Below are 15,721 nucleotides of genomic sequence, written 5' to 3' on the forward strand. Positions count from 1 at the left end.
GTGATCTATTTTTCTGTAAGTAATTCTGGTTTCTGTCATATCAGCACTGTGTATCAGAATTCAGTTCACTGAGCAGAATCATGATATCAGTCTTCTAAACTCACTCTTTTTTTAAACTTTTGAGATTAAGTTCCTAACTGCACGTCACTCCTACAAGACATCAGTCCAGATTCACTTTGAATCCAAGATTTCCAGAACACACTCTTTGTTGTGATCAACCTCAACAGAATCATCAGTATTACTGAGCAGACCATATAAAAAGGTAGTTTGAGGTTTAGATATGCAAAGTCCACATGTTAAGTTGGTCTACTTAGCTTCTAAAAGTGAAGATACAATTCATGGACAGAAAGAAAAGAAATCTACTTCTACTCTGCAGACATTATTGCTCAGCTTTTACTGCACAAAGTTCCCTACCGACTAGCCACTTCTTGAGCAGAGAAGGTATTTAACACTTGCTGCCTAGCAGTAACATTTGAGATAAAAAGTGTAGCCAGACCTATGTGCTTGTAACATATGAATAAGTCCAACTTTCCTTCTGAGAACCTTTTTCAGCCAAATATCAGAAATGACAGATTCATAAAGCATTTACAGAACAACTTCAGTAGCAAGCTTTTACACCACTATTTTCCAACTGAACAAATACAGTTCTTTCAAGGTGCTCTGTTTCTCTTGAAGTCTGAGATGAAGAACAACTCCCCTAAAAAAAATATTTAAGAATGCTTACCTTGTGGCTTTGGATTTGAAGCTGAACGTGGGGACTGTTTGACTGGCACACTTCCATTTATTCCCTGAGCCGCTTCATTGTATACATTCTGCTCAACTAGCTTGCTTGGGGCATCTACTGTGCAAGATCTAGACAATACTAAGGACTTTGGACAGATACTGCTGCCTGAAAAACAAATACAAAATCCCAGGAGTTAGAAACAGGATTAAATATAAGGTAGAATGACTATAAACACATTTATTAAGTGCTAACATGTCTCTATAGAGAAAATTGGAATACTCATCTATCCTTTAAAAGTGCCTCATCCTAAAAACATACTTGCCTTTCACTGGAATTTATTATGTTGTTTAAAATTTGAAGAGCTGGATACAAAAAAAGACTTCCACTGTGACTAACCTAAGCTTTCCTATAGAAAGATTACAATTCTAACAGACTTTTTTCCTGTCTGAATTGTTAAAGTCCCTGTTCTACAAAACTGTAGAAGAAACAGCATTTTTGTTCAGTCAATCTATGTTTATATTCTAAGTGTCCACAAAACGTTATACATTCAAAAAGTTTATTTTACTACAGAAGGTAGCACCCAAGAATTAGCTAAACATATTGCAACTGTTTTTTGTAGGAAAGGGCTCCTGTTGTAAATATTAAAAAAAAAAAAAAATCAGCAAAGCATAAAGCTAGCCGACTCATCTATTAATTTCTTCCTAGCAGAATGGAATTTATTTTGATTAAGAGGATCAATATGCAGCTATTGGTAACAAAGCTAGGACAAAACATAAAGCAAAGCATATTCACACACTGGAAACTGTAATAAAAGCACTTATTAGAATGTGGTGACAAAAGCCTAAAGCATGCATTTTTGTTTTCAGGTATGAAAGAAATTGGTTCTGTAAACACAATCAGAAACTTTAAATAATAATATGAAGGACCTTGATATCTCATTTAGGTCAATATTCATTCACCTCTAAATCAAAAAAAAATCCACAACTTTTTTGTGAGGAGCAAGGGAGAGGAGGAAACCCCATTTATCATTTATTGCGGTGTTGTCATAATTATTTTCATTTTTAACAACATGATTAGGGTAGAGTTTGGACACTTCAATTTATTGTTACTATTTGCCATCATTTTACCTTTGCTTGCTTGTGCTACTAGAAATGCAAGCATAAGTTGGGTTTTCTTTGCATGTTCCCAAATAAAGCAAATCCCAAACCCACCCAACTATTTAATAAGGTGATCTGCAGCGTGTGGACCCTCTGATTTAATCCATTTCCCTCTCCCATGGCAAAATCCATCATATCAAGCCATTCCTAGCAACAGCCAAGCCTGCTCTTAGAACAGCGGTGGAAAGAGACGCTATAGCTATTGCCCAACGCTGCTTAAAAATTCTTCAATGTTTTTTGGACTCAAACAATATTTTCAAGTATTCATGCTTTGTTTCTTAGAAGCTTGTTTTTCATTTTAAACACTGAAGTAGCCCTACACCAAAAAAGCTGCCTCTACAAACATGGAGACCCTCCCAGGTCCATGGCGAGACCAACAACTCGCTCTACCAAAGCGCCAGTACTCTGACCACCACCTGCAGCTGCAGCATGGCATCTTTGCCTTTCCCATTTCATTCAATTAGCAAGTGATCTGCCAAGAACGTAAAGGTGGCTAGGCCCAGAACAATGTGGATAAACTAACGAGGCCCACCACATACGGAAGCTTCTCAGACATTTGTGATCTTAGGCAGAAATTCCTTTTGTATTGCTCCACACACAAAAAGTTGTATCGTACTACAGCAGTGGGAGCTCGGTCCCACGCCATTCCTCGATGCCTAAGAAGGTACCTTATGTGCTGATTCTGTTCCTCCTATGGAGGTGGGAGTACTGAAAGCTCTTAGATGGACCAAGGTGATGGTACAGAGGGTCATAACAGCAAGCCTTCTCTATCAAAGAGCCATCAGGCTGAATTTCCCTGTCCTACAGAATCCCATACCATACTATAGCAATTTACACTCCAACTGCAGAATCAGGTAATTCAGAAACAAATTTAAAAAAGAGTAACTCCTGCAGGATCAGTACGATGCACAAGTACAAGTCAGGTAGGCGCACGTAATTTATGAATCTACATTCAGATCACTCTCATAACTCTGCAATGAGGGTGGAAGTGTGAAGTATTAGAGCTTTCTGAAAACCATTTTGCCTGCAGATTTGACAACTAATACGCTTCAAAATCTCCAGCTCCCCAACTGCAGCTCAGTAAGGGGCATTGCTGCTGTCAACCATACAAGAGAAGGTTGTAATTCTCCGTCAGACTGGTACCTTGTTTATTACAAGGATTCCCTAAGAAAGCAAGGTGCTGCTGGGGTCAGAATAGGAACTTATTTTACATACACAATGTTATTAAGGCATTTACTCCTGTTTAGGGTTTTCACTCATGATTACTTCAAGCTGGGACAGATGCAGAGCTGCTGCTAAGAACAGGACAGGTCTGGGGTCTGCCACTCTTCCTCCATCCTCATCAACATCTGCTCCAGCTTCTGCTTCTGGCAACTCCTTCCCCTATGCCAGCACCAGCGCTCATCCAACCACACAGTGAGATGAGCAGCAGAAATGATGCATCTGCCTTAAGAATCAATGTTGTCACCATCACATGCCCCCTGCTATACTGGAAAATACTAATTGCATTCAGTGGGCAAAAGGCATTTTGTAAAGCTCATCCACTGTAATATAAAACCATAACACAACAGAAAAGACTGCTTCTCTGTAGCAGGATCTTTTGCAACTGCTTACGGTAAACAAAAGCTCCAAGAGGTGTTCTCACTCAAGATGTGCTCTGGCTTCACACATCTAACAAACTCAGCACATGGGGAGTGCAGGAAACAGAACATCTTCAAATTCATTATTGTTATACAAGCTATTGTACAAATTACTTATCCTGTCTGGAAGCCATATTTGCTGGAGAGGGACACGCTACAGACATTTAAACAATATTTCAAACTAGTAATTCTGCTGATCATGTCACATCCTCAAGCTGTGTGTTTTGAAGAGTAAGGCAGCCATATCAGGATGAGCAGCTTTCTTTACGTGTAAAGCTGGAATGGGAAAAGGTAATGAAAATATAGCTACAACATACTCCTATACAAAATTGAGTAGTCAAATCCTTTGGAAAAAAGCATCCTTTAATATCTCTGGGAATCGGAGCCTCAGTTTCTATCCAGGGAAGGCTGTATCTTTCCAGGTGATGTAGACAAGAAAATTGTGGCAGAAATACTGAAATTTTCACCACAGACTTGTATCTAGTGTATTGTATGTAAGTGTATTATAACAGAAGCCCAAAACAAAAATACCAAATACTTGCTGCACAATCAGCAGCATACATTTCAGTAGGATTTCTCAATGCTGTCCATTTAAGCAAGCAGTAACATAGTCTACCTTTTAGAAATACAGTTGTTGCCTTGCAGGTACAACTTAAAATACCATTAGATATGGAAAAAGTCAGACATGCTGGAAAAACCTGCAGCTCTTGCTGGGCTGAAGTAGATTCCCATTGTGATTATTTCTGACCTGATTAAAGAAACACTTGTGTATGACTGCTATTCCTATGCATTGTAATGACCGAGAAATTTTACTGAAGTCAGAAACACAACATTCAACAAAATACTACCAGCCAGTTACTGTGTTCACTAGCACAGGATTAATATAATGCCTCTTATAATTGGGGCTGATTAAACACACTGAAAAGGAGAGAGAGGGGCGGAAAGTTTTAACGAAATTTAAAAAGGGGATAGGCAAGAATGTAAGCAAGGAAGAGGAGGTTATTACTAACAGAAAAGAGAAGTAAACACTGTAAATTTGATAAGCACTCTAATTATTTTGCTTATCATCTGCAAGGAAATGAGAAGCTAAAATGCTTGCAAACATGCCTGCATCTGGAAGAATGTTTGAAGCTAGGTGATGCATTATCTATTTTTTCAGAGCATTCTAATTAGAAATAACTTGGACCCATGAACATGTAATCAAACATAATCAGCCAGCCTGAAATGCCAGTAACATGAAAAAAATGGCTTATTTATATTCACAAAAGGTTAAACTATTGTTTTAGTATTGCATAGATTCTTCCATCAGCAGTTCCATAAGCTTCAGGAAGACAATCTCAACACCACTGGGTCTTCTATCATATTTATTCTGTTTTGTTTATAATAAATAGTGCATCTATACTGTTCCAGCACTGCCTAATTTTTACTGTCATTGTGATCCCACTCTCAATCATACAATCTGAATGAAAGAACTGCAGCATTTCTGGATATAACCAAAGTCTATGAGAAAAGGGTTATTCTCTTGTGACTGTCAGGAGGCAAAATTTAAGTCTCAAATTACTTCTCAAAATTATAGAGTGATGTATACCTACGGTGTTAAGTGCCAAGAACACCTGCCATAATGGCTGTTGTCTTCATGTTCTACTGCTAGATACTTTCATGCAAGACCATTGCAAAGCTTCAGCCTTCCTACTCATCTCTGGACGTATGTGGAGGTTCGGCTAATAGTCTATTTATGAAAGCATCGGTTTAGCCACAATAACCTACCTAGCCACACAACCTCCTGATCAGTTCAGAAGAGCATTAAGTAGCACTGACACTACAAGAGACCAATTCAACCCATCCACTTACTCACCAAACACTACAGGAGCTGCAGCAAGGCCAGGACATGACTGAGCAGCTTCATGAGCACAAACAAGGCAGTCTCGCCTGGGCAGTTGTAACAACAGATTTGCTGAGGCCTGAGCAGGAAATCTAGTAAATCAGGTCATGGATTTTGCTCACAATTGTGTCCAAACCTGCCCTCGAAACAAAGTTTCTAGTAACTTGGTACCTACCCTTCTCAGGTTTGTCCTGTATGTGAGAGGAACCGACGTGTTATTGAGAGGCTTATACTGCTGATGCATACCCAAACATGTTTTAGGAATACCTGGACTAAGCTCAAACAATCTGAAAATTAGGAGTATGGAGGAGGAGAGTAGGAAGTCTGAAAGTCCAAGTTTCTCTCACAAGGGAAAAAAAAAAATAATCTACCTTCCTCCAAATTCTATTAGATGCCATCCACTGAAGTTAATTACACATTTTTGTTTCGATATATCTTCACCTCTCCTATCACAGTGGTGACAGAGTTGTGAATGCTTTGCAGCTGCAGAATAATACAAAAACTTCATACTGATATTCTGTTCTGTGCGGATGAGCGGTAAAGGTTAAACATCAGGTCAGCCTTCACTGTGGTGAGCCACGGCTAAAATAAAGTGAACAGCTGATAACCCAATACTGTAAAAAGAGAAAAAAAAATTTGCTGAAGTCAGGAGGGCTATCTCACTGAAGAAATTAGTTTTCGTTCTGCAAGAAGGTGACGACGAAAAAAATAATAGGCAAATATCCGAAGGTTTAGAATTATCTTTGAAAAGTGGAATCTTGGCTAAGCATAGGACACAGATCAGGTTCTATTAAGGATTAGTTCAGATACATACGCTGGCAAAATGCAAAAATGTAGAGGTTTTTCTTGAAAAGCTCTTCTCCAGACACAAGCAAAAATATTCTAAGCTCAACAGAAGAAGGTAGACCACTTTCTGGGAATAATGAAGATGTAAAGCATATAAGGCTATTATTTCTCACTGCATGGGAATATTCCTAGAGCTACTAAACAAATATTATCCTCCTTTTCATAGCATTTACTGCAGGGAGTAAATGAATCTTCAAGTAAATAAAGTAGACCTAAATTGTAGATAGCAAAAAGTATATCGATACTGCTTTTTTAATTCAATGACCTCTGTAAATGCACTCACATCTGATGGCAAAGTTAAACAGATGAAACAAATTGAACTTAAAACTGGCAGGCCAAACACTACACAATACTTGCTAAGAACTAGAAAATAGCTTCTTGGTGGCTATGCTGCCTTACATAATAACACAGAACAGAGGTTTCAAATTGTGGGATGCATAAGAGTATGTGAACCACTCGCAACAATACACAGTGCAGTAATACAGAAGGAGAATGGAAACAAACTTCAGCAAGTTTAACTGTGCACATCACAAGATATTCTAAGAACAGAATCAACTTTGTCTTTTGAAATAATTTCATTTCTAACAGAATAAGGTGGGTGATGCAGAGTGTCCCAATTCAAAGTAGATAGGTACCCATATCTGTCTGCTTTAAGATTAAACATTACTGCACTGGTTTGGTGTGTGCATATTCATGAGACTCAAGCACTCAGTGTTGCCTTTCCCATACTTTGTCAAGCTTTATATAGTTGTTCTGGTTGGAAGCAACCATGTAGAGGAATGAAGCTGGGCTAATTAGCATTGATAATATACAACTGTGGGCTGGCTTCGGGGCAGCGGGTTGGCTGATGTAGATAAGGTGCAGCTGTGGCTGGTTCCCGTTGAGTGGTTAAGCAGCCAATGAAGAGAGAGCAGCCAACAAAGAGAGCAGGAAAGACCTGGATGAGGAGAGACAAGGAGAAGGCAGCAGAGGGACTGGCACGAAGAGTATGAAGAAACAGCACAAACAGTAGATTGACCTTTGAGCCCTGGGGGGGGACTGGTGGCCGTGCCAGGGCAAGGCATGCTAACTACTTAGTGAAGTTAACTTGGTATGTGATGGTAAAAGACCTTGTTGCAGCTGGCTAGTTTTGGGAGTGCTGCGACAAAACCATGCATCTTTCCCACAGTAACTTTCATTTTTAGACCGAAATAGAACTTAAAGTAACTGCTACTGAAGAGGTACAGTTTGCCAAGTTACCAGCTATGGATGCTACCACATTTAAATCAGCGGCCCCTTCAAGATTATGAACTCCGAGCTTTAACAGAAAACACTGAAATATTAACAAAGTAAGATTTATAAAAAAATCTCCTGATCTCAGTCTTAGTATACTGTATACCATGTAAAGTAAAGGACTGAATGGTGAATTTCACATTCACTACAAATGTTCTGCCAACACTGGCTACAGCAGACTCACTCAGTGTGCCTTAGTCTGTTGTCGTGTCTGGTTGTGATCTTCATTCTTTTGGCTCTGATCTAATACTCATTTCCATGTAGGCAGACCTGCACATCTGCTGAGTCTTATTAAAATTAGTAAGTCAGCAATTAATGGGATTATCTTTCAACATTTCTCTAAATTTTGGATTAGCACAATAATGTAACATGCACTGCCTGTGCTGTTCAAATAAAACAAAAAGCACTGTACAGGATTTCAAGCTACTTTTTCCCCAGACTGAGTCCAAAACACTATTTCCTTAGAAGTAATCATGGTTTCTCCGTGCAACATGCACTGATTACAGTACATTCCTCATCAGAGAGGGCACATTTGGGAATCGGGAATATGGAGGTGGAACACGAGGAAAGGAAATGCAAAGCAAGTAGAAAAACCACCTTCAACATCTGGAGTCTTTAAAATCAAAGTTAATTTGCTAGAAGTCCCAGTGGTATATACTATAAATGTTAACTAGCCACATAAAACTGAAAAAGGATCAGTGGACAGCTTTTTAAAACCATATTAAAAAGGCATAGTTTTGATCCTTCAGAGAACAAGTCCCCCTGTATTCACCAGCATCTTCACCTTTCCCTGACCAGACCACTATCTTCACACTGTCACCTACAGTCTTAGCAGAGCCACCACACACTGATCACTCACTTTTTGGAGGTGGATGGTAGTGAAATCGATGCTTAGGGACAGAGAAGCTGGAGGGTTGCTGATGGCCATAGGGAGGAATTACAAAGCACTGCTCATGAGACGGGTTGCAGGGGCTGCAAGTCACGGATATAAAGTGTGACAACCTTATTCCTGGCCATTTGCTGCTGTGGCTTTCCACTCCTACCCTCTTCCCTCATCATAGGGAGAGGAGGTAGCAAGTCTTTGGGCCTTGCTACTGATTCAGCTTTAGCTGGCAGGACCCCCAGAAACCTGTCACTGCTGCTTCCCCACCACAGGGCAGTGGGGCTGCTGGATGGAGCCGGCAGAACCACCCAGCGCAGTGGCTGAAGCACACTGGCATCTCCCTTGACTGGAAAATTATGATTTTGAGTAGGCTGCCAATGCACAGCTTGTGGTTTGAAAGTAGCAGCTTATGACTGAAGTCCTGTGCCAAAAACACAGCATCTCTTACTCCAAGGTTCTTATGAGTCACCTACACTTGTACAGACTGGGACAATGGCTTTGCTGATGGCAGTCATTCATCAACTATGTAATGAATAATGGAGGTTTCTTATATGAACAGAGATAATCAAAGTTGAAGCCACATCTCCAGAAAGGCATATGACTGAAGAGAAAGCTCAGAGTACGAGGACTTCTGTTTACAGGAACCAAGCACTGCTCTTTCACAAACGTAGTTCCTGTATTAAAAAAAACATTCCCTCAAACCTTGTTTTCACTTTGGTCTTTGAACAAGTATTATCAAGCTGAAAACCTAAAGAAAATATGCAATAGTGTTTTTTTACTTGTAAAGACTTTTCATGGCTTGTTTTTCACAAAACAACATCAATATCTCTTTCAGCAGTTTTGGACAGTATCTTTTCTTTCTTTTATATTAAGCCTATCTACAAGGCCTAAGGGTGACCATAGTTCCTGACTCTACAAGCCACGTACCATGAGCTTCATATAGTAAAGAACCACAAGGTTACAGTGGAGGAAAAGAAAAGCAAGCAAGAAAGAAAATGGGTACAGTAAGCAGTGGCAGCTTCATCACTCCAGGATAAGGCAAGGTAAGTAGATCCCGTAACCAAAGTCATCTACCCTGCTGCTACTGGCTCATTTCTACACCTGCTAACTTCAGGTAATTCCTCCTTCCTTGTCAGCACAGCCTTTTGCCAGTTCCATAACACATAATGGCAACTTTCAGCTCAAGAACTGCTTCCCACACGGCTGTGTGTCACAAAGTCAAGGAGCGTCCTGACTACATAAGTCACCCTCTTCCCCTGTTGCGACTGTGGGAACACGGGCGAGCTCTGTATCTGAGGGTCACTTCCTCGCCTCCCCATGAGCTCTTTACAGCTTCCTACATGTTTGACAAAGGAAGGGTCTGAGTAAGGTTTGTGTGACTTTCTTAAGTACCCACTGCATTAATACTGCTATTTTGATTATGAATGCTAGCACAAGAAAAGATGAACAGGATGCACCTCCACCAAGTTCTCCCCCAACTATTTTTTCCTTTTGGTTTTCTGCGTAGAACTGTGTGAGGTAAGCAACATCCCCTCAAATATTATTTTACTTAACACTGAAATCTTTTCACTGAGTTTTTAATTGGCACTAGCATATTCTGCACAGATGACAGTCATCATTTTCTAAATGTCCCAAGCTCCCATTTACTAATTAAGACACCCTGTTTGTATAAGCAGACTCACTGATCACAAAAGAATCACTTGTGTGAGCAAGCATTGCAGCACAGAGCCCTGTGTGTTTCTTTCACTTCATTTGTCCAGTCTTAAAATGATTTATTTTCTTTTTGTTACAATATATAAGATAAAGAGCATGACACCATGCTAGGCAGCAGAGTCTAACTTCATATGAAGGACAGCATCTGCACTACTTGGGTCAGGTGAGGGAAAAATGCAGCTGATTGTATCTCATCCAAACCATTGGAATGATTCAAGAGGCAATATTAACATATACTTACTAGGAAAGTGTAGTGATAACTCAGAAAATGACAAAACCAGCTTCCCCTCTATAACCGATAAGTCATTATGAAGTAACAGTGTGTTTGCATTTTTAGACAAATACTAGCAGTTTTTAAAAAAATAAATTTGATCTGACTATAAATTTCACCGTTTTGCTCCATTTACGCTGCTTCAGAGGACTTCTCTAACAAACCAGTCACTGACATTTTCATCTTATACTCTGCCTGGTGATCTGTGCAGTTATTTCATATTCATCTTAACTTAGGGCTATTTTAGAAAATGTGCATATGCTTGAAAACATGAAATTTGCTACTTCTGTTGATAAAAGGACTAAAAGAAAGTATTTTTAGAAAAAGGATGCTAAACCAAAACCCAAAAAAATCAACAAAAAAACAACCCACAGACCCAAGGCAGGGGGTGGGGGTGGAATCTATTTACAGAAGGTTGAAACTGTAATTGATCTATTACTTCAGAAAATCTGAGCAGAAGTTGTTGAAATAAACACACTGATAGCATTCAAGTCATTTATAATATATCCAAAACTCAGAACAGCCACAGATCCAAACAGAAGTCAATTATTCAATACAAGCCAATAAAGTTACCACTGATAGATGGAAACCGCTTCCCACATCCAACTCCTGAGGCAGTCTGTGTGTGCAGCCAGCATCTGACAACCTGAAGCCCATCCAGCAGCCAGCTGTCACAGACACAAGTTGTTCCACCCATTCCCCTCCCTCCTCCTGGCTGTCTGCTCCCACCACTTTCTGTGCATCAGTGCTGGCACGCATTCAGCCCCAGGATGCAGTCTGGGAAAGATAAGTCATCAGAAATGTAACCCCACCAAAAAAATAAAGCAGCCAGTTACACGCATTTGTTCACCTTAGATGCACCACAGCTTGGCCAAAGATAGAAATTTATTGATGAGGAAAGGAATACAAGACTCCCTTTCCAGAAGCAAGTAGCCACTGGATAACGTTAATCACGTTGAATCACATCTCAGTGGGGTTGGAGCAAACAGTAGGGAAGGGGGAGTGTGTAGCTCTGTGTGTATGAGTCAAAAAACTATTCTCTAAAAATGCATGGCTTCAAAATTTAAAGTAATGCCCTAATTAAAGAACAAGCTGCATGGTATTAACTGCACAATAGCATCACAACAGGCTACCAGGCACTACCCCCTGTTCTGTGAAAGTTTACAAGAGAATATAATTATGAACTTAATAAAGAACAAAGCTCCGATGGAGGGAAACAGGCGGTTGCTCGTCCCTTACAGCAGCATCAGCGGTGCAGCTGTGCGGCACCCTGGCTGCTCCGTGGCGAATGCCTTTCCTCCCCCAAGCCAGGGGCAGGCAGCCCACTGTCAGGCTCCCCAAGCAATTCAGTCTCCCTGCCAAGTAATTAACAACCATCATCTACGAAACAGAAAAACAAGCAGCTCCCTGGGAATGCTCTCTGCACCAAAACAGAAATATAAAGAACCCAAAGCTGGACACTTCACAAGAATTCAAGTGCTTCCTGCTTTTGACCTGGTTGGGAAAAAAAAAAAAAAAAAAAGGGAAGAACAGTCACAAAAAGCCTGATTTAAGTACATTTAGGGCCTTCCTGTGAGATCATTCAAGAAGGACCTTTCTTGCCCAGTCCTTTTAAAGTCTACAATAATTACGCCAGCTTTTACATTGTCTCTTGTCCATAAGGAGTAGAGATCACCGTTTTACACTAATTTCATCCATTCACAATCATCCTTACAGAAGGAAGTGAAATACAGGTCGCCTAGAATCCAAATGGGAAAAAAACCCTTAGCCCTAAATTACCAGACATGACCACTGATCATGCTGTCCACAGAATTCACTCCAGATTAATAGACCTGCACATCAGTACAGTTGCCTCTTGAACATACATACAGATTGAAATGGCTTTACATTTTATGCTATGAACCGGCAGAGAGATACAAATTCAGAACTGTTCTATTGTTTAGTCCTCTCTTCTCTCTTTTCCAGACCCCCATTTAAAATATACATTTTAAAAAAGATAAAAAAATAACTGCATGGTGAATTTAAGATGTCATTTCATAAAACTTCTTAAGTTGGAGAATTAAAATAATTTTTGATGCAGACTTCGATGAGTATTTACCATACTGTTCCAAAAACCTTAATAGCCACATGAATATTTATCTGTGAATGTGCAAAAGGATAGGAAATGTGGTTGTTGTTTGGGTTTGTTTTTTTTAAAAAAAAAAAAATAAATTATGCAATGTAAGTATATATTAAACTCAACTACATTTCAGGAAGAGAAAGAATTTTGTAATAGCTCAAATTTTGTCCAACACATCTGAAGGATATGCAACCTTTCACTTTGCAAACATTTTGAAAATGAGGACATTTGAAGGCCCAAGGACAGAACAAGAAAAGGCTGCTCAACCCCCAACTGCGGCTACGCCAGACAGAGTGAGACAGCCCCCCCACCAAGAGATGAAATGTTTTCTTCTCCATCCCTCCACATCCCCGTAGCTCGCACTGCTCACTTCTCAACAGCTTTAACACTCACCAGGTTTCTCTCCAGGCCATCGTAGCCCCCTCCAGCCAGCAGGCCAGTGGACACCGGTTTTATCTCAGGCGCTTGTGCTGTGTCAGTGAGCTGAACTGGCTCGTCGATGAGACCCACCCAAAGGTCTGGGAAAGTCCCACAGAGGGACTGGGCAGCCTTTTGGCAGCAACTGGCCTCTGGATCACTTGAGCTGTTCACAGAACCGCAGCCCAGCAAAATATGGCTGACTTCTATGCTATATTTACTGTTTTCCTTCAAGCCTCGGGTTTTGGCATCAGAAGGAAGTGTATCAAAATAGTCATTAAAAAAAAGCAGATGGCTTGCACGTTGGGGAAGAAAGTTTCCCAAAACAGAAAGTAAATAAACTCTATGAAGTTACTCTAAAACATAATATTTGTTTAAGTCTACACATTTAATTCTTTATACAATACAAGGTTTGGAAATATTCCAATCCCTCTCCAACCTACATAACCTAACCCAGCTGTTGCCTTCTCTTCTTTTTTTTTTTTTTTCTTTTTCAGTGACAGGTCAGGATTGTAAGAACTTTTTCACAAGCAAGTAAGAGCACTCACAGTGTTTTAAATATTTTATGTCAATCAAAAGGACAGATTGTGTTTCCTTACTACCTATACTTCTCAAGGTCAATCATTGCCTGTAAGGAACACATATTCACTAAATTTCCAAACTCTTAATGTTACAGAAATTTATTCCTTTTATTTTATAATAGTCACAAATCTAGGATAAGAGAGGAGAGATGGGGAAGAGGAGCATTCCATAACCATTTTGAATTTTTAGTAAAGACTCAACAAATTCACTGGGTTTACAAGCACTGACATAAACCATTATACTGTTTATATAGCACCTACCAGGTGAAAAACTAACATAAGTCTCAGGGTGCTGCAGTCACAAAGCCAAGCATAGTGATGGTACGAATGAAGACACTTAAGCCTCTGTTGACTTCTGGGTCAAAGTATCATTGAACCTTTCAAAATGACATTGATTTAAATCAATTTTTCAGCAATACTTTCCCCCTATAATGAACGCTACTACTAAAAAAAAAAAAAATCTCTAAAGTTTCAGTCTTCAGAAACATCAAAACTTCGGAGAAGGTACATTCTACATATTTTCGTATTTGTTATGGGCCTTTAGTACTTCGAAAAACAGCTTTGCTCAGACACACTCTGAATTGTACTTTGTGATAGCAGTAGATACGCTGCCGTATGAATTTATACCTTTCTATAAGCTTCAGGTGCTACTCCCCTCTCACCCAGTCCCAGCAGTCAGTACTGGAAGGATTTTTTTCCATTTTGGACTGGAGGCAGCCAGTGCTTCAGCAAGCAACTCCGTGCTTCTCTGAGATACTGTTTAGGAGTGTCCAGGGATATTTGTCCACACAATTTCAAACCCAGACAGACCGGAACTACTTGCTGTCACCTTTTCTATGCGTACTGTCTATATCCATAGGTTTCCTACATCATTCTGAGAAGGTGATGTTAGGAGATATCTATATGCTATTCCACAGGCTGATAGAAGCTCACCCCTTCATACCGTTCAAGCCAGGTATTTGCACCATAGTCCACCCTGCATTAACTACTTTCATACAACTCTTAACTGGAGTGTGGGAAATTACTGCCTGAAAAACACCATGATAGTATAACCTCTGTCACTTTAAAGCACATACAAATATTTGATCTCTAAAATAAATTAAAAAAAGTTGGAGATCACAACTTCACCAATATATTGGACATTCAGACTAACACAGTTATATGTAAGTATACTGTAGGCCTCTGCAAACCAAAATAACGCAAAGTAAGCAAAAGGGCAAGAGGGAAGATGAGTTGAAATACCAAAAATAGTAGTTATGGTACCACATGGAGCTTCCTGAAAATCAGTCAGGGTTTAATGTTACATTTACAGGAAAAGAATATGCATTGCAGATCCCAGAAAACAGCTCTTAAGAGCTAGATCAGTGGGAAAAAAAAGTTTCCTATATCCACATGTAGATTCTTCTCAGGATACAGCAAAATAATGCATAAAGAGTGGGAAGAAAGGTGTGATTCCCATCCTTTTGGTTGATTATCAAAAGCTAGAGGGAGAAGGGAAATTTCAAATTTGATCATAAAACAAATAAAGGAGTCAACAGAATGATTTCAAAACAAATATTCCTTGTACCCAAGAATAATCAGATGCCCACAAGTATTGAAATCAGGAGAGCTGGGGTAGAGCTATTTGCATACATCTGCTCCAGGCTTCTCTAGCAAATCCCTCAAACTCAGTCCACCAGTGACTCCCTTCCCTCTATTTAGTCTCAGAGGGCTTTCCAGAGGGAGGCCAGCATTCTGAACCTAAACCTTCCACAGATCTGCTTTGTCCACCTCTCTGTGGAAAACTGAATTCAGAATACTTACTGTCTTAGCTGTTAGGGTTGGGTAAGCCTTTTCATGTAACTTACCCTTAGGCTGAACTTTTCTCAGAACTGAAAAATGCACTCACTTGCAAGTAAAGCAGTATTTTCAATAGCAATCTTAAAAATTCAGTTGCAAGTGTATTTGTAATGGAAAAAATCCAAACCTTTCACTGGATGGTGCAATAAAAGAAAACATCCTTTAATTCTGGAAGCCAATTCTGTACATTCAATGTAGTAGCATAAGCATCAGTTAAATGGATTATTGCAACAATATATGTGAAAACCTGATTGTAAGCCAGAAGCATACATCTACTTCCTAGAACAACGAGAGATATCATTCTTAGAGCCAATGCTTACTTATAGAATTGTCCTACAGAAACCTTGCAGCTATAAACAGCTTGATGAATCTGGCAA

General features: G+C 39.7%; 1 protein-coding gene across 10 annotated transcripts in view; it reads right to left on the reverse strand.

Annotated features, from left to right (window-relative positions):
• FGD4 (FYVE, RhoGEF and PH domain containing 4) overlaps positions 1-15,721 on the reverse strand; it is a 110,214-nt gene that overhangs the window by 37,055 nt on the left and 57,438 nt on the right. For 9 of the 10 annotated variants that reach the window (XM_056339518.1, XM_056339525.1, XM_056339523.1 and 6 more), the window contains exon 2: positions 725-889. In XM_056339518.1, the coding sequence (XP_056195493.1) occupies positions 725-889 (165 nt within the window). Of the gene's footprint in view, positions 1-724; positions 890-5,376; positions 5,401-15,721 lie in introns of those variants that run through there. The other variant, XM_056339526.1, reaches the window with a different exon arrangement.

This window comes from Falco biarmicus, chromosome 5 (assembly GCF_023638135.1).
Source record: "Falco biarmicus isolate bFalBia1 chromosome 5, bFalBia1.pri, whole genome shotgun sequence".
Lineage (NCBI taxonomy): Eukaryota > Metazoa > Chordata > Aves > Falconiformes > Falconidae > Falco > Falco biarmicus.